General features: G+C 33.8%; 1 protein-coding gene across 3 annotated transcripts in view; it reads right to left on the bottom strand.

Moving 5' to 3' along the window:
• Nucleotides 1–19,203, bottom strand: part of rapgef5b (Rap guanine nucleotide exchange factor (GEF) 5b) — a 123,062-nt gene that overhangs the window by 26,485 nt on the left and 77,374 nt on the right. For all 3 annotated transcript variants that reach the window (XR_012391288.1, XM_073924422.1, XM_073924423.1), the window contains exon 12: nt 1,089–1,167. Coding sequence is in view for 2 of the 3 variants with exons in the window: in XM_073924422.1 (XP_073780523.1) it covers nt 1,089–1,167 (79 nt within the window). In the remaining variant the exon portion in view is untranslated. The remainder of the gene's footprint in view (nt 1–1,088; nt 1,168–19,203) is intronic.

Here is a 19,203-nt window from a genome sequence, read left to right as displayed (position 1 = left end):
AGGCATTTCCAGATATTCTTGTCACCCAGGGCAAAATTACTATTGAAATTTTATGTTTAATATCTCCCTCTGAGCAATGGCCACTTTCACCAGGGAGATGAATCATTTTACTCTCTATGGGGTGGAGGTGGGGCGGGTGGCTGATGGTGCTGTAAGCGATCACATAGATTGCCTACAGTACATGACTAAAGAGAGGACATAGGCAAACAAAGTCATTTTTACAGTGTTTTGGTGCACAAAAGTTTTCTTGGATTATAGGACTAAAATATTCAATTAGGCATAGATCTGGATACAGATCCACTTCAGGCCATTGTTAGGTTGGCAGTACTTGCTAACCTATCAGTAATAGTCCAAAAGGCTTTAGCTTTTACTAATTTACTAGCAAGACATCTCATCATTTTAAAGTGGAAACATGTCTCTCTACCCTCATTTGATTCATGGATAAAAAAAAGTGTTTACTTGCATTAAATTGGAAAAAAAAGACTATTACCTTCTAGTTCTTTAAAAACCTTTGGGAAGGTGTGGTGTCCCTTTTTAGATTATATCATTAATTATGTTTATTTAGTTATTTTAATGTGAAGCTATAGGCTGTTAAGGGAGGGATTGTTTATTTGGGTAGTGTTAGCAACAACATGGAAGGATAATAATAAAATGAATGTTGTAATTGATATTCCATGTAGAAAATCTAATTTTGAAATACAAAAGTGCTCTTAAAACTTCATATAATTAGAGTTGAATGACTGGCTGTTGCTGTCTATGAATAAGAGAGCTCTTAGATTTCATGAACAATTTTTTACTTAGCATCCAGAAGATAAACGAAGTCCTTAGGGGTTTGAAGTGACATGAAGGTGAGTAATTAACAATGGAATATTCATTTTTGGTGAACTTATCCTTTAATGCAAGGGTTTTCAATCGTTTAGGTGTCATGGCCCATCAAATATGATCAAACTTCTGTGAGAAATATCAATCTTAAAATGTCAATTAGGTTTATAATGTTTCTTGTATATTTACATAGTGACAAATTAATAATTTGTAAATGGGTTTAAAACATATTTTTAGACAGTGCGTGTTTGTGTTCTGAAGGATATTGACCAAGTAGAGCTTGACACAGGTCACTAGTAGACATGAACACTGGGTACGTCAGAAGAAAATCATCCAGCAGACTATCTGAAAATAAACATAACATGTAACACACACATTAGACGATCCAATGAGAAAACTGACTGGAAATGGAAAAGTCTGAAGTTTTCAACTAGAATTACATCTATTGTTTTCATTTTTAAATTGCTGTGTATATATAAAAACACAAGTACAAAACAAAGTAATACAAAGTAGTGTATGCTAAATAAAAATGCTAATTGGTTCCAATTGGTGGCTCTTAATGTGCAGAAAGAATAACCGTGTTTTCTTGGTTCATTATGTAAACAAACTTTTCTGATGACAATGGGTTAAGCCTGGTTTATACTTCTGCGTCAAGTGACCGGCGTAACCCACGGCACATGCAACGCACGTAGCTATGCATTTATACTTCTGTGCGCTGTCTCTGTTGGTTTGCAATAACACTTCCGAAACGCTAGTTGGCAATGAGGTGTAAATGTTCCTCTGTGTCAAGTTTCTTCGCTGCTGTTTTGCTTTTCCTGAACACTTCCTGGATGTACAAGTGGCTCAAACTCGCTCATTTTGAGGCAAGAACCGGCGGACGTGCAACAACTTTAACCATGAGGTGAATACAGAACAAAACTTTCCATCCGGAGCTCCTTCACGGGACTCCACACTTGTAAACAATCGCTCACGCCATTCGCGGTGCTCTCGGTCCCGCCCAGACTCGTCAGCGCTACCAAGCCGACCACTCACAGAGCTTGCGCTATGTGTCGTTGCGACGTGTAGTTACATTTTTTGAGAGGTGCACGTCAGTGACGCCGACGGCCACGGCGAAGGGCTATGCGTCAACGTCGTAGCATATGCCGCCGTTTAATGCAGAGGTATAAATCGGCCTTTAGTCTAAAAAACATCTTGCCAATGTAACTACAAAACAGTCAAACTTTTTAAAAAAATGCTGGAGCTTTTTTTAAATCTTTTGAGGGAGATGCTAATGGTCTAACTTGATTCAATGATTTATGCTAAGCTAAGCTAAAAGTGCTCCTGCCAGACCCAACGATCGGCTGAATGCATTAAAAAGTTTAACATTAAATAAATTGTAAAAAGATCCTTTTCCCAAAAATGTGGAGTATTCTTTTAAAATCAAATCAATGCGAAAAGTACTGCAGCTGCCGTAGAACCAAAAAAATAGACTCTAGTGAGACTAGAGTCATGAAAAATTCAGCACATCTGAATCAAAGCAGGCAGTTTACATGTGCTGCTGTTTGTTTTCTTCTGTTCTGTCTCTGACCTCCTTTCTCCTACATTATCACACTTTGCTATTGCGGCACTTTAATTAGAGATGTGTTTGCCTGGAAGCGGTGGGTGCCTCTGTTCATACATCATATCGCTGTGAAAGTATGACTGAAGGAACAAGCGTGGTGGGTTGTGCGACCTTGAGGAAGAACAGTAATGTTTTTAATCCCTCTGTGCAGTGAAGCCAGCAGTCCTTATCTTAAACACTGAACGACAGAACATTTTCTCTGCGAACAGCATTTAAAAATATCCTGCTTAACCTTTGTTAAAGACACTCATTTCATTCAGGGGAAAAAAGGAGGAAAAACCCTTTATCATTCACAGCAGTGTTACCACATATTCAGGGATTATTTTTGTTGAAATTACTCCACATCAAGGCAATTATTTTTGATAGAGTCAGGCAGTATTATGATGTACCATTGGAACATTTCAGGAATAAACATAACACTGGATCCAAACAAGCTTTTTTGTTAACTATTCATACTATTCAACTGCTTAAATACAATCTATAACAGTTTTAGGAACTATACTTTCATTCGGGCATAATAATTAAGGAATTTGCTACCATGGTTTCATGAGATGCAATGATATTATGCAGCAATGTTGTTTAGTAACTAGGGAACTACCTTCAGGCACTACATAATATCATTGTGCAGATTGTAATGGTCTTATCTAATTCTATGATTTATGCTAAGCTAAGCTAAAGGTGTTTCGGCGGACAGAGATTGGTTGAATGGATTCAAAAATGATAAAACTCAAATGGTGATATTTGTAGATTGTGTACTAAGACAGACGGGAAATTAAAAGTTGTGATTTTATAGATATTATGGATAGGAACCATACTCTCATTCTGGCATAATTATCAAGGAACTTTCCACCATGGCTGCATGTGGTATGATATTGCGCATTGCTGATATTATGCATCAGTCTTAGTTAACTATTTTCAGGCACTAATATCATTGTGCAGATGCTAATGGTTTAATCCAATTCTATGATTTATGCTAAGCTAAGCTAAATGTGCGCCTGCCAGACAGAGATTGGATGAATGGATTTAAAAAATGGTAAAACTCAACTGTTTAACTCATAGTTGGACATTTGTAAATTGTGGACTAAGACAGACGGTAAATTAAAAGTTGCTCTTTTATACAGTAGGTAACTATGGATATAGGAACCATGCTCTCATTCTGGCATAACGATCAAGAAATTTGCCACCATGGCTGAATGTTATTATGATACTACGCATTGCTCTTACCTAGTTACCTGGATACTATTTTCAGGCACTGTGTAATATCATTGTGTAGATGGTCTATTCCAATTAAATGATTGATGCTATGCTAAGCTAAACGTACTCCCGTTAGACACAGAGATTGACTAAATCAATTCAAAAGAGGAAAAACTCAACGGTTTAATTCATGATTGGATATTTGTAGATTGTGTACTAAGACAGACGGGAAAAGTTGCAGTTTTATTGGTGATTTTGTATAGGAACCATTCTCTCATTCTGGCATAATGATCAAGGAACTTGCCACCATGGCTGCATGTGGTGTGATATTATGCTTTGCTCTCACTGTACTTATAGTTACCTGGGAACCATTTTCACACACTGTGTAATATCATTGTGCAGATGCTAATGGTCTAATCAGATTTAATTATTTATGCTAAGCTAAGCTAAAAGTGCTCCCGCCTGACTTGGAGATTGGCTGAATGGATTTAAAATGGGTAAAACTCAACTGTTTACCAAGAGAAGTTATAAAATAAGCCTATTCCTATTGTTTAGATTTGAGTCTTCTAAAACACTAGCAACCAGGCTCTATAATCTACAGCTAATCATACAGAGACAAAATACACTGAATAGAAGGGAATGGAAGAGTCTAGCATTGAATGGCCTTAATGCGGCTGACCTCTTAGCTGATCTCACTAAAACACACTATTAGACTCATAATGGCATGATTGCCGTAATGACTGATGTGCATTCAGTGTTCGCTTCACTTTAATCTGCTCTGCAGGAATTTACATTTCACCATTTACACTCACAGACATCAATCGATATTCTCATCTGCAGATCGACCGAGTCTCTGAGCTACATCTGAGCTTCTGAATTGCACATCCTTTCATAATCGCTTTTGAGTAATTTAAACTCTTTAAAAGTACATTCTCAACAAATGTAACAACGTGCTTCACATTCATGTGCTTTACATTTAATGTTTTTCATATGATTGGTTTTAAAATGTATGTCATGCTCTCAGATCATCAATATATAAATCAGTTAAAGATATTTGTGGTGCTGATCATGTTAAGATCTTAATTTAATCTGAAATACAGGATTGGATCATTTTAAAAATATGCTGGAAAGATAATCAGCATGTTTGGATTTCACAACAGATAAAGCAAATAAGCAAATACTACAATATTTAAAACTTTAAAATTGAAATTATAATCTTTATGCTCATTTTCATTGACTAAAGTCAATGAATAAATACTACAATGCATGTGTTTTTCATTAATTGTTCAGGTTAATGCATAGACTAACATTCACTAATGAAACCGTATTGTGTTCTGATTAGCCATTTTCTTTAAAAAAAAAAGATAAATATATAAATATTAGTAAAGAAGCAATAAAGGTTATGAATTAAAGAAGATATTGTACAATATTGTTGTAGAAATAAGAATTAAAATGCTAATTCTTGTTGAAACATGTTTTAATTCATACAAACAAAACATTCAATACAAACTAAATTCAATATGAAATCTATTTTTACTTACTCTTACACAGATAGTTGTGATGAAAAGCTTAATTAAAAAATATTAAACGTTGTAGAAACAATTTAGTTCATGTTTTAAAGCAACATTAATAAAAACTATTATTAAGACATTAAATATTAGGACATTCTGTTTATTTATTTATTTTTTGTTTCAAAAGTTTTATTTAACCTTTTTATATAAACTAGACATATAATTTGAAATTATAAACATATATTAAATTAAACAAATCACTAAATATTCAAAAACACTTATATGCACATTCCAATATGCAAAATACCAATATGCACATTCTAAATATCCAAAGTAGAGACTTTGGCAAAGTAAATTAAAGTTAATAATTTTTGCTGCAAATAGTTCATAAGTGGACACTTATACATTAAATACAGTAAATCAATCAATCATTTTGCTTGAGGATCAATAAACATCATCACCAATTTAAATTATTAATGAAACTGACCAGATTTGTCCCAATGAATAATTTATAACCTTTAAAAGCTCTGTACTTATTATAAATATAAATATACAATGTATTTGATAAAATGTTTCAAAATTATGTCTATATATGAGACTTTCTGTATTTGTTAAGTTTTTTAATTGATTCATTTGTTCGTAAGTATAATTAATTATTTTTGCCATACCTCATTATAATTTTATTAATTGTTTTATCGCACATATATTAGCTTCCTCTTAATTTAAATTATGGTTTAATACAGCTGTTCTGTCAGATAAAGCAATACTGTATATATTGTCTATATTTGCTGCAAAATGGATAAATTTCATAATACTTAATTAATTATTAACACTCAATGTACATTTACATTATTATGTTTGTTTGTTTTTTGTTTTCACACAAAAAGAGGCAAGTAGTGTACAAATGTAGGTCTTAAAAATCCCTGAAACTGTAATTAAATATAGACTGCAGCCATTGCTCACAATCAGATTTTAAAGGCACTAGATGTTTACTCCAATTAGCAGTAAATTGAACTTATGCAACTCAAAGTGAAGCAGGGGAAAAAGAGAGAATAATGAATGAGCTGAGTGTTTTCTGAAGCCCTGTCTGGTGACAGAGGGATTCCTCTAGAAGCTGTAAATCCTATTAGTGACAGTGTTCCTGTGCCGCATTGCCACTGTTGTAAATTCTTTCTTAATTTCACACTTACTTCCTCGAGCTTTGTGCGTTCTGCTCTACTGAACTGCTGCCATCATTATGGTAATCTGCAGAGAGCAGCTGTACACATGGTGCACGCTCATTCACACGAGATATGTTTCCATCACCCTTTTTAATGCACATTTTAAAGCTTCGCATCAGAATTGATTAATGGAAATAAAGTTTTGATGTTCACTTGGGCTGGTTTTTGACTTGTGGGAAAAAGAGTTAATGGAAATAATTCATTCAATCATTCATTTTCTTTTGGCTTAGTCTCTATTTCAGAGGTCGATGGCTTTTCCGTTCCTTGATTAGTAGGTTAAGGATATCACCTAGGGATGCTGTAATACTTTGTGTGTTCAATACTACCTCCGTGGTTAAATATGCATATGGATAGAGCAGTATTTCGGTTTTGCATAAAAAAAAAAAAAAACTGCATTTCTCCATCCCATTAATTACTCTCTGAACTGGCCCTGTGCATGTTAGAATGTATGTCCGTGCGCTGAAACAATGCTCCTTGTGGGTAAATGTTCCATCAGTAAGTAAGTTTAAATGAACACTAGTAATTCAATTTTAATGCGATTAAGACATTAATCTGATTGAGAGTCTACTATGTAAACAGCGATTTTTGTTCATAATCGAAGCAAACAGAAATTAAATCAAGACAAGTTTATTATGTATGTTTATCATTATGTTTAGACATTATTGAAGTGCGGTACAGACATGTAAACATCATAATCAAACTATTACCATCGTATAAGTTTGTCGTATTTAGATACAGATTCTTGCACCGCAAAATACAGAGTTTTTTCCTATACGGCATATCAAATTTAATTAGGACTACACACTTCCAGCATTTCATACTCGCATCCAATATCTCGCTTGTCATGGGGGGCATGCATGAACTGCCAAACTGCAGTTAGCGTCAACAAATTAGAAATTAAACACCCAAAATGACATGAAACTCCAGAGGAAGTGTGATGCAATTACGTTAATCAATCTATGTGTGCTATAACATGTAAAACAAGATCAAACAAGCAACATTGAAAATACAACTCATGTAAACACCTTAATTATATTATTGTCTTATTCAGATTTTAAAAAAATACATTATTACTGATGTAAATGTAGCCAGTGAGCACTGAAGTAGGAGATGTTTTCACCTGGTAATGAAAGAATGAGTGTGAACTATGTGGGACTTCCGTGGCATATCTGAGAAGTGCTCATCTGATTCTAAAGTCTTGCTTCTCCACAGTAAGACCCTGGCTGCATCTGAAATAGCATATTTTCCTACTATGAAGTATGTTAAAAACAGTATGCGAGCCAAGTAGTATGTCAGGATTAATAGTATTAAAAAAAAAAGTAGACAAGAAGTACCCAGATGACCAGTGCACATCTAATAGACGTTTTTTTAAAAAAGCTGTTTGCCTGCGTTATACTCAGCTCTAACAATACCTGCAACTTCTGACAGCAAAAGCATCTGTAGCCATTGGCGACAAGATATAAGTGTAGTAAGCAATGGGAGGTGGAACAAACATTCAGATATGCTCTACTATGCAAACAAGAAGCAACTTTTACAAGCAATTAACAATGGGAGCAAAGTCAGTAAAGGGCATGTGATGAGTAGCATGACAGTAGTACTTGCTGAGTTGATTCAACCAGAAATCTATTCTGAACCATGTAACTAGGCAACCAGTAGTGGAAAGACTGCTAGTGCCCAAACCATCAGTCATGTATAACAAGCAGCGATAAAGTCCCTCGCAAAAAGTCACTGGTACCTTATGAGTCATCCCAGACTGGTTCGAGACACCACCATCCAATGCAAAAAAAGTGTCAAGTCTCCCCCCACCCATCCTCACCACCTTCTTCTACAGGGGAACCATTGAGAGTGTGCTGACCAGCTGCATCACTGTCTGGTATAGGAACAGCACTGCTGCTGATCGCAAGAGCCTCCAGTGGACAGTTAACACAGCTGAGAAGTCCCCATTATGTTGACATAATTCTAAGTGTTCCTCACACAGGTGAGTGGGTTTAACAAACCACTTGTAGAAACACTCCTCTCTCTCTAATACGCATTGTGCACTTTTCTCTGACTTTTTCCTATTTTTCATGGACTCAATAAAATGACCAATGTTTACCTGTAAATGTACTACAGATCATGTTGCTCAACTTACGTTTTAACCCTAAAGGGTTACGAAACACTTTTTTTTTTTGAGATGTTGACAGTCATATATATGTCCCACGTTGCTAAAAACACTATTAGGACTCATAGATTTCACTAAAAAGTGAAAATTTGTTGTTTATGCATTATTTCAAGCAAATTCATTCTTCGGGTTTGAAAATACATTTTTTTAAGCTCTGTCACGGCGATTAAATCCTTGTGTAAATTCCATCATGGAGACTGGATGTCTGTAAAAGCCAGTACAACGTGACGTCTTTGAGATTTTAACATTAATTTTTGAGAAAGACTTGGTTCAAACCAATCAACAAGCTCTATTGCAAATGAGATGCAACTTCATTAATATGCATGATAGCTTCAAAGAATATTTTACCTGTTACAGTGTTCAGACAGCAGAGAGTTAAAGTGTTCAGACAGCAGAGAGTTCACACATTGTGTTGCCAACCATAATTAAAACAAGTGGACAAAGAAGAATTGTTCGAAGACATGGGTCTTCAGTGTTGCATTTATAAATGTGCTGCAACTAAGGTTTTGTTTCCATATTACCGCTATGAGAGCACAGCTACAAAATATGTTTGTAAGGAACATTATTTACCGCAGAGCTTTTTGCATTTGGAAATGGTGAAATCCGGAATTGCCACTTAAAAAAAGAAGCAGTTCCAGTTTGTGTGGATCGTCTTGTCTCTACAGATTTGATAAGCGTGTAATCAGTGTTCTTTGTTTTTGTTTATTCAGATGGCAAAATTAGTTAGTATCTTCAGTACTCTTTCAGTTTTTAAAGACATACCTTAGTCAAAATGATTTAACTACTGACTTTACAGTACATTAATATCACTACAATATTGAAAGATCCGATGTACTTCAATCAAACTATTACCATTAAGCATTACAGCATTCTTTCAGCAGTTCCTCACATCCAATATCTTGTTTGTCACAGGGGGCATGCATGAAATGGTCCTGAATGAAAGTGAAACTGCCAAACTTCAGTTAAAAGTCGACAAATTCAAAATGAAACCCGAAATTACATAAAACTCTGTAGGAAATATGGATAGAGTGGTGACGTGATGATGTCAATTGAATTATGTGCAACATAATGTAACATTTAAAAAGCAGTTCATGTAAACACCTAAATCACATTATTGTTTCATTTTGATTAAGGCAAATAATTTGATTACTGATGTCCATGTAAACAAACTTCGTCTGTGTTTGTGTTGCCATTGTGAAAATCTATGCGTGCACATAATGAAACTCCTCTTTTCATGCAAACCCTTCCCTCTTTCGCCACTCAACACTCTCACCTAAGTTGGACTCAATAACCTTCCTGACTTTTTACAAACTAGACGTGTGAAAGCACCCTGTTGAGATTGCGGGTGGGGATTGCAAACACAAACTATTGCACAACATTGTTCCTGTTTTACGTAAATCTTACTAAGGTTATATGTATAGTCAGATTACCGCTCCAGTATGGTAGTTCTACATAGGTTTTAAAAAATGCTTTTACATCCAACGCTGTGCTTATTATTTATGATTATGTTTATTTGTGTATCCCAGTGGTCCTGGGAGACACAACATTTCAATCCACAAAATGAAAACAAAGCTCAACTTGACTTTACTTGAAGCAACAGACTCTGAATAGTAATAGAATCGTAATTTACTATTGGTTCTCTAATCAAGAAATCGATTACGTGTGCGTGCGTGCGTACGTGTGTGTGTGTGTGTGTGTGTGTGTGTGGTTTGTTTTTTTTTTTAATGGGAAGTTGGAGAGTTTAACATGATATCTTTATAATTATACTATTGTGCCTTGGAAAAATACTTTAAATTGAAAAAAGCGTTATTCTCTCCAAACACAAACTCACTTCTTGCTATTCTGCAAATGAAGGAACATAAAAAAGCTTGATCAATATCTTTGTAATCACCGAAACAGTCTACGATGCAGCTATGCATCTTCATGCTCTAGTTTTGTTGTGCTGTGCCATTTGCAACAGTGCTAAACTAGTTAAAACTAAATCGAATTATCCAATCAGCAGCTGCGCAGCACACACACACACACACACAAACATAGCTGCTCATTTGCAGAGGCATTTTCACAAGATTTCTCATTAACACCCTCACTCGGCAGTCGCAGATAAACCTGACTCACTCTCACTACTAAAAAATTGCATTTTTTATCATCTGAGATATGAAGGACTTCTTCTAAACACTCTTTTTTTCCCCTCTGACAATAAACGCTGCTGCTCTGCTAAGAGAAATCGCCAAGGATTAGACATCCTTGACTTCACTTTCACTCCATGTCAACTGTACATGTAGTACACTATGAAAATGACCATGACTTAAAGTGTAGACTGAATATAGAACCAAATTTTCTGCTGATTCACAAAGCCTACGAAGAATAAAATAAAAACTGGATTTTTTTTCACTAAATAGTGAGAATTTGGTTAGAAGAGTGTTCATAGTCATGCAAAATACCATAAAATCAAATTTTCATTAAAAATATCTAAGAAACAAATGTGACAAATTGCATTCTCTCCAGTGTATATCACTATACTGCGTAAGGCTTAAATGAAAATGGTGTTTTCAAATGAAGGTAAGAGTTTGATCCAAGGTTTGAAAGTGTTTCATGTTTTCTTTGTGAACTTCCAATGAATCTGGACAAAAGGTGGATTAGATTACTTGTTGACAAAAAATTGATTGCACTGGATCAGTTTGTCGTGTGGCAGGAAGTGGTCAGCGATGCACTGCTCGTAGGCTACTGTAATAAGACATGGTGCTTAGCCAAGAAGATGCACAATGCACCCATCACACTGTCTGACAGTTTGCATGAGAGTCTGGCAATTAATGACTCCGATATGTAAATGTTGCTTTATTTCTGTGCATGCTCATTTAGTATGCATGTAATAAAATAGAAGCTTTCTGTCAACAATATTTGGGTTATCGTTGTTAAACAAGGTAAAATGATTCTCAAGGTAAAAATGATAAAAATGTGGTGAGGTGAAAAACATATACACATCATAAAATCTATTTGCCATCTAATTACAAAATATAATTAAAGTTTGAGGTATTTTGACGAAATTCTGACAGAACTAATTTAGCCAATTTGGATCTTTTTGAGACACTACAGTATACATAAAGTAAATTAACTAAAGTTTTCTTTTCAACATCATTGTCCCTGCCATTCATTGTCACTATCATTGCATATCTGCCATTGTCATCTTTACTGCAACACAAAATTGTAATTATTATTATTGTAACAAAAAAAGATAAATTCCCATAACTGTAACAGTATTTCATTCTCATTATTGTAACATAGAATAATTGAATCTTTCATTACCGTAACACAGAAACAAATCCCGGTATCATTAACATGTGAAAAATGTTCATTTTTTTATTATGTACATTATGTATACAAGACAAAAAATGATTGCATTGTAACTTAAAAATAAATGCCACTACAATCACAAAACTAACTAAACAAACTAGATTTAGCAGTATAACACATACAACAAAAAAATCACATTTATGGTATCATTACCATTACACAAACATAATTATCATTACATACAGTAACAGAAAAATCTCTTTTAAAAAAATGTTAATTAACAAGTCTATTAAAATAAAAGTAAACTTATAAAAGCACATTTGTTGTGTTAATGGGATTTTAAAGCCACAGAGTGCTTACATGTCAGTAAAAAGTAAATACTATAGATTAATCTAGATTATAATGGCTCAATTGAATTCTGCCAAAGGCATTTAGAAAACAAATAGCTCGAAACAGCGATTTTTAATCACCTTAAAAATAGAATGGAAATGGAATTAAGACATGTAGAGTATGCATATATTAGTGGCTTTATTGAAGTAAACACCGCTATCAAACTACACACACACACACACACACACACACACACACACACACACACAAAACAGACATTTTATTTTTTTCCATTTAGAGTTCGTTATTAATTTCCATTACACTTTCACCAGTCCTTACTCTTTATTTGCATCTAATACCCCAGTTTGTCATGGGGGTATGAATGAAATGTTCATAAGTTAAAGTAAAACTGCCGAACTGCACCTACTAGGATAGACCCAGCTCCCAACCCAACTTTGAGAATAGATTAACGGCGATATTTTTTTTTTTATCACACAATAAGAGTCTAGCGTTAGCGCAGAACATTAACACTGATAACAGTCCACTACTAGTAAATACCTTAAATAATGTTGCAATGGAAAAAAATGTTCACATAAGCCAGAAGTTGCTGACTTGTATTTCAGTATGATGACAAATTTCATACTGAAACTAAATATTGAGTAGGGGGTGGGGTTTCATTTTTGCGCTCTTCCTCTCATCAAACTAACAGTTGGAGGGGCCTGGATAAACATATTTTGCCCAATCCATCAAACTGACATCATCAGAAAAGGACTGACATTCCAGAAAAGAAGCAAATGGTCAAAATTTGATAAAAGATTTCCAAAAAAAACTTTTTCACGGATTAACAATGTGCGCTAGCAAAATAAACATTGTGATTTTTCTTGTCGTGCAAGCTGCAATAGTTTAACAAATAAGCTTGATTTGCAACACTGTTTTATCAGTATAAAATATAACTGATTATTTTTTAATTCCTAAAACATATTATGAAAGTAGCTCCTGAGAATAATCCATTCACTATCATTATGAGCTTATGCCTTGCCACAGAATTTCAAATTCTATCTAAAAGACAACAGAATGTTTTATTTTGCTTTTCCTCCCATTGTGAAAAAGTGGGTCTAACTATATCCTCCGTCTCTTGCATCTTGCAAGCTCTTTTAGGGCGTACTCACACTATAAACAGTTGACTTGAACCAGGCCAACCGCACTCACATTACATTCGGGCCTGGGGACGCTTATGTCATGAATGATGCGCTGTTCAGTAAGTGCTTTCGCTCAGCAAAGTGGAGATTTCTTTAGTTATATTGTTTTAGTCCTTTGGGATGTGGTGACACGCAGTCAAATAATTCGCCGAACAGATCAGCCACTTTTGATACTAATAAACAATCATAGAGTCCTCGTGCTGCAGGAATTAGGAGGTTTGCTGAAGGTACAGCTGTCGTGCAATAAGGGGCTTGCCTCGAATAATCTAGGACAGTTTGCGTTCATTGAACAGTAGGAATGATTAATAAATCCATATAAAACAATTCTGTAAAAGTCACGTCTTGTCTTCAGTTTCGGGCTCTGGCATGCTTTGCCTTCACACTACAAGCGTACCGAACCAAAGCCCAAGTGAACCGTGCTCTGGCACACCTCTTCCAACCAGGCCAGAGCCGGCCAAGTTAACTGTGGCTGAGCCCGACTCAGAGCACTCACTTCTCAAACGATCCGGGAAACGGGCCTGGACACGGTTAGGATAGCATAGTGTGAGTAGGCCCTTAAGCTTTTGCACCCACACAGGAGCGATCGGAGTCTGTCAGCTTGACTTGAAAACATGATGTGAAAAAAGCTGAGAGTTAATGACCACCACAATGACAGCGGCAAACCCTAGAGGTCAAATGAGCTGCTGACTGAAGCTTTGATGGACAGCGGAGAGATACCACAGTTCATGTCTCTCAGGCCTGGTCAACTGCTTATATGATATTGACAGATACATGCAAGAAAGGCAAGCATGCATAAAAACAAAAAATATATATATGTTTTTCAGTTAATGAGAAGGCGAGGCATAAGACTGATCTAAAACAACTTCTTATAAGGGAGACCTTTCGCTCAAAAATGAAAATTCTGCCATTGTTGCCTTAGACCAGGGTTTTTTTTTCTGATGAGGACAAAAGAAGATATTTTGAAACATTTTCTCTTTTCACACACACACACACACACAAAAAAAACTGATTTTGAATGAGGGTAAGTAAACGTCATTTGTCACTTATGTCTGTAAACTGTAATTACAATATATAATATACAGGACTTTTTTTCTCTCAAAATGAGTCATAAATCTCCATTTCAGCACCACTTACAGTACATACATAAAACTTTAGTTTGACTCATTACTATATTTCACAAAGTTTTCACAAAAGTATTTGCTCATACTGTAAAAAAATTGCTCATTTTACACAACATTTTTTTTTCTACAAATAACATTTTTGCAGTATTTTTTTTAATCAAGAGGTGATAAATAAAAAACTCTGTTAAAAAAAAATTCAACAACGATATTGATCCTGACAGCATGTACAGATTTGTGTGGCATGTATGAAAATCAGTGCATATTTCATGAAATAACGAGCCCTATCATACACCCAGCACAAAAAGGCGCAAGACTTGTTTGTTGCTATTTTCTAAACCGTAATTTTCAAGTAAACCGTAAAAGCGAAACCGTAATTTTCAAGTTTTGCACCACATTGTTTAAATAGCACATCTATTTATAAAGGATAAATCCGGTCTATAAAGAAGGCGTGTTAAGGCGCATTGTTGGCATGTTGCTATTTTGAAGAACTGAAATATACTGTGCAATTGACCAGCTGAAAGCTGGTCTAAAGTTGAGCGCAGTTAGCTGTGCACTTTGAACGCTTACGCATTGCTTAATACACACAGGACATAAAGGAATACAGAAATATATTTACAAAGGAAAAAGAATTAGATTAAAATATTTAAAAATATATATTTTCTACATAAATATAAAAAACATTGCCTCCATGCCTTCTTTGGGTCAAGGGCTTTTTTCAGTTTATTTATGAAAATTTGCTTTTGTATAATGTTATCATTATTAGTAGTAATAGTATTTATTACATGTCGGGTTTTGGACCATATGGAGCATAGGATGTGTGTTTGGACATAGCTCAGTTTTTTTTACCACACTTTGTTATTATTGTTCATTTATTAGTTTACTGAAAATTAGAACTGAATTTAGAAATAGTTTTGAAACAAATATTTGCGCTTAATAAACAACATTAAATATATAGGCTAATAGATGTCTTCAGCGCAGTGCGTACAACACCGTTTCTTTACCCATGAAAGTAAAGGAGTAAAGTGAAGAGTAAAGGTAAAGAGAAAGTAAAAAAAAACGAATGGAGGAGGCTCGTTTATTATCCTCGTTACACATGGTCTGTTTAATAAAGTTTTTACAAAGTCTGCAATGCAAATGGCAAATGCTTCAAGGCGCAACACAACTGACTCTTAAAAGAAACGTGAGATGAGACTGATTGGTTTAATGCATGTTATGCTTAAAACAAACTCATACTTATTAAAAGAATAATCACAACCCTGTTAGATCTGTGTCAGGACGCAGATCGTATATTTTTCCACCCTTAAAATAACAAAAGTAGATTTGGAACACCCTTAATGCTTTTGTGCCATGCACTTTAGACTTTGCGCCTAGATCATTAAAATAGAGCCCAATATCTCATTTGCAAATAAAAAAAAAACATAAAAAAAAATCTGTCATACAGAAAAAAAAGATTTAAAATTCTTAGTTTTTTTTTTTATTCACAAAAAGAGGTAAAGCAAAGAATAGCACCAAAAAGGTACTTGACCTTATTGAATATGCATTTGTAAGAGTATTCCTAGTCCACATTTTATGGGACAATAGTATTAAATCATGCATGGAGATGTTTGTGCAACATTTCCTTATATTTTGGATTTTGTGCCATTATTTAAAACTAATACAATTCTTTATATGTCACCCCTTGATATGGCTGCAGTTGTTTCTAGAAAGAGCCACTGCAGAGAACACATAATATAAAGTAGAATATTTTTCCCACACTTATTTTTTGGTATGCCAGAGGACATAAGGTTCAAACTTTTTTTTTTTTTTTTTTGCCAAGCCATGTAATTATTTATTTGCTTAATGGTTTTAAAAGACAACTTGCAACAAAAACTAGCACAATCTTAGTTCCCCCAGACATTGTGTAATCTGTTCTCCTTGCAATTGAACAGTCAAAAGTACAAGCAGTTGTCAAAATGTACATCTTGTAGACTATCTTCATTTATTTATGTTGCACTTTTCTCCTGCGGTGTCTTGCCTTAAGCATTTGTACCAAACTCACAAGCATTTTTTTTAAAGCACACATACACAAAATCACCCCTTCGTTTTGATTAAGATGTCTATAAGAATTATTTTACATAAACTATCCCTGTTTTGCATAAATCAAGCTCATAAAGAATGGGTAATGTGCTTTGACAGCTTCAGTCTCATTATGCTCAGGCGTCATGAGGAAGTGCTTGGTAATTTTAGTGTGAACCGAGTTATTGTCATCAATGAAACCATTCCCACAAGTCTCTCGTTCAGCCGTGTGGACAGGGATTGATTATTGCTCATTGACCAGAACTCTCCAATGACCTCAGCAGGCCTTGAACACAGATCTGACCACTGCTCAGGCGTTTGAGTTCGTTTTAAGCAGAAATAGGAAATATTGGATCATGAGAATGAAACTAATTCACATCCCTTAGAGAAAACCAGGGTTAGATTTATCATATTTGATCCACATTGATTGTGGTTTAAGTCATTATAGAGAGCAGTGAATAATACATAACTATAAAACAAGCTAGATTTAGATCTAAAACATATTCAGCTGAAGTCAGAATTATTAGCCCCTCTTTGATTTTTTTTTGAATGTTTCCCAAATGATGTTTAACAGAGCAAGGAAATTTTCACAGTATGTCTGATTATATATATATATATATATATATATATATATATATATATATATATATATATATATATATATATATATATATATATATATTATTTTTTCTGGAGAAAGTCCAAATAAAAGCAGTTTTTAATAAATAAATAAATAAAATTAAGGTAAAAATTATTAGCCCCTATAAGCCTACAGAACAAACTATCATTATTTAATAACATGCCTAATTCCCCTAACCTGCCTAGTTAACCTAATTTACCTTGTTAATTAGGTCTTTAAGTCATAAAATGTCACTTTAAGCTGTATAAAAAAGTGTCTTGAAAGACATCTAGTAAAATATTATTTACTATCATCATGGTAAAGATAAAATAAATCAGTTATATAATACAGTTATATAAAACTACTGCTGAAAAAAAAAATATTTCTGTTGAACAGAAATTGGGGGTAAAATAAACAAGGGGGCTAATAATTCAGGGGGGGGGGGTAATAATTCTGACTTCCACTATATAATAATGAAAGTTATTTTACTTTTATTCTAATAAATTCTATGCATTAAAGAACATGCAAACGCTGCAACATATTTTGCTAATATATAAATAGTGTTTATATATAATGTAAAATATTAGCAAAATATTTGCTAATATATGAATGGAAAATAGGTTTGTATTCAACTGGGGGAAAAATAACAAACTATATGAAACAATTTAGCTCTTTTTATTTTGAATACAATGGTATTTTATATCTGTTTTAATGAATACTATGCCACAATGTACATGAAAACACTGCAATATATTTATGAACTTTACTGGCTGACTTTTCACAAATTGAACTTTTAAATTGAAAACAAATTGAAAACGTAACTTTTTTTTCAGCAGTTTTTTTTTTTTTTAAGCAAGATTTCATTAATGTCCCTGTGACTTACTCTCAACTACTGGATGTGAATATGACTCATAAGAGTTTTTTTATTTTTTTAATGTAATTTAATACCACTTGCTGGACTTTAGTTTTCTTTCCAGGACAGTATAAACGTGTACATTCAAAATCAAATGACATAAAAATAATAATAATAATAAAAACCTTTGTCTTTGGTACTGACTAATCTAATGTATATGCATAAATATATTATTGTATTGTATCATATTAAAAAAATTTAATTAAAAGAGAAATCTGTGAGGGGTGTTTTCAGTTATGCTGGACACTATATAACCTTTTAAAATATATTTATTATTTTGAAAGCAAATTGAAATGCACATCGTTTTTATTTAAAATAAAATTTAGCACAACATTAATAAAAATTATGAAAATATGAATGCTCACCAAAATAGATAGATTTTAACAGTACTTCAGTGAAATCATATTCAAATGTTAAAACGTATTTCCACTTTATTATATGTTCAAATATGTTTTATTATTTATTGTTTTATTATTATTGTATTTTCAGAATCATTAGCCCAGCCATGTACATGATCATTCAGAAATATTTCTAATTTGAGGATCTAATGCTTGAGAAACTATTGTGATTAGTGTCAAACAGTTGAGCTTTTTGCTATTTTTGTGGAAATAGTGTATGTTATCTGCAGTTCTTTTGGATCTCTTATAAGTATAATATGTCAAATCAATAAGTTGTATATTGACTTTTCTGTATTAAACGCAGAGCACAGAAAACTGAAAACGACATGTTCATTACATGAGGAAAAACCCTGATATTGGACACAGAGGAAATATTACATTCTTCAAACACATGCTAGAACCCCAAAAAAATTCAATAAACCAATCCACCCTCTTGGCTTGAGCATCAATGAACATTATCGCTGAAATAATCAAAGACAAATTTGCATTGAAATTGATTTCAACTGCTATGGGCTGAATTCACTCACAACAAACACACACATAACAAAGAGACTAAATGTATTACAAAGAAACACTACTCAAAATGAATCGTTATTGTAAATGGTAACATTTCTTGCATAACTGAGCATAAATTTTATTTTAATATTTGTAATATTCTTATATTTTTATAATAGTAATTTTAAACAAACAAAACCACCGAACCACAGGCAAAAATGTACAGTAAAATTAAAATTCTTTCTTTCTTTCTTTCTTTCTTTCTTTCTTTCTT

This window comes from Danio rerio, chromosome 16, assembly GCF_049306965.1.
Source record: "Danio rerio strain Tuebingen ecotype United States chromosome 16, GRCz12tu, whole genome shotgun sequence".
Classification (NCBI taxonomy): Eukaryota; Metazoa; Chordata; class Actinopteri; order Cypriniformes; family Danionidae; genus Danio; species Danio rerio.
Note: the sequence above shows the minus strand (reverse complement) of the source record. Positions and strands in the feature narration are given on the sequence as shown.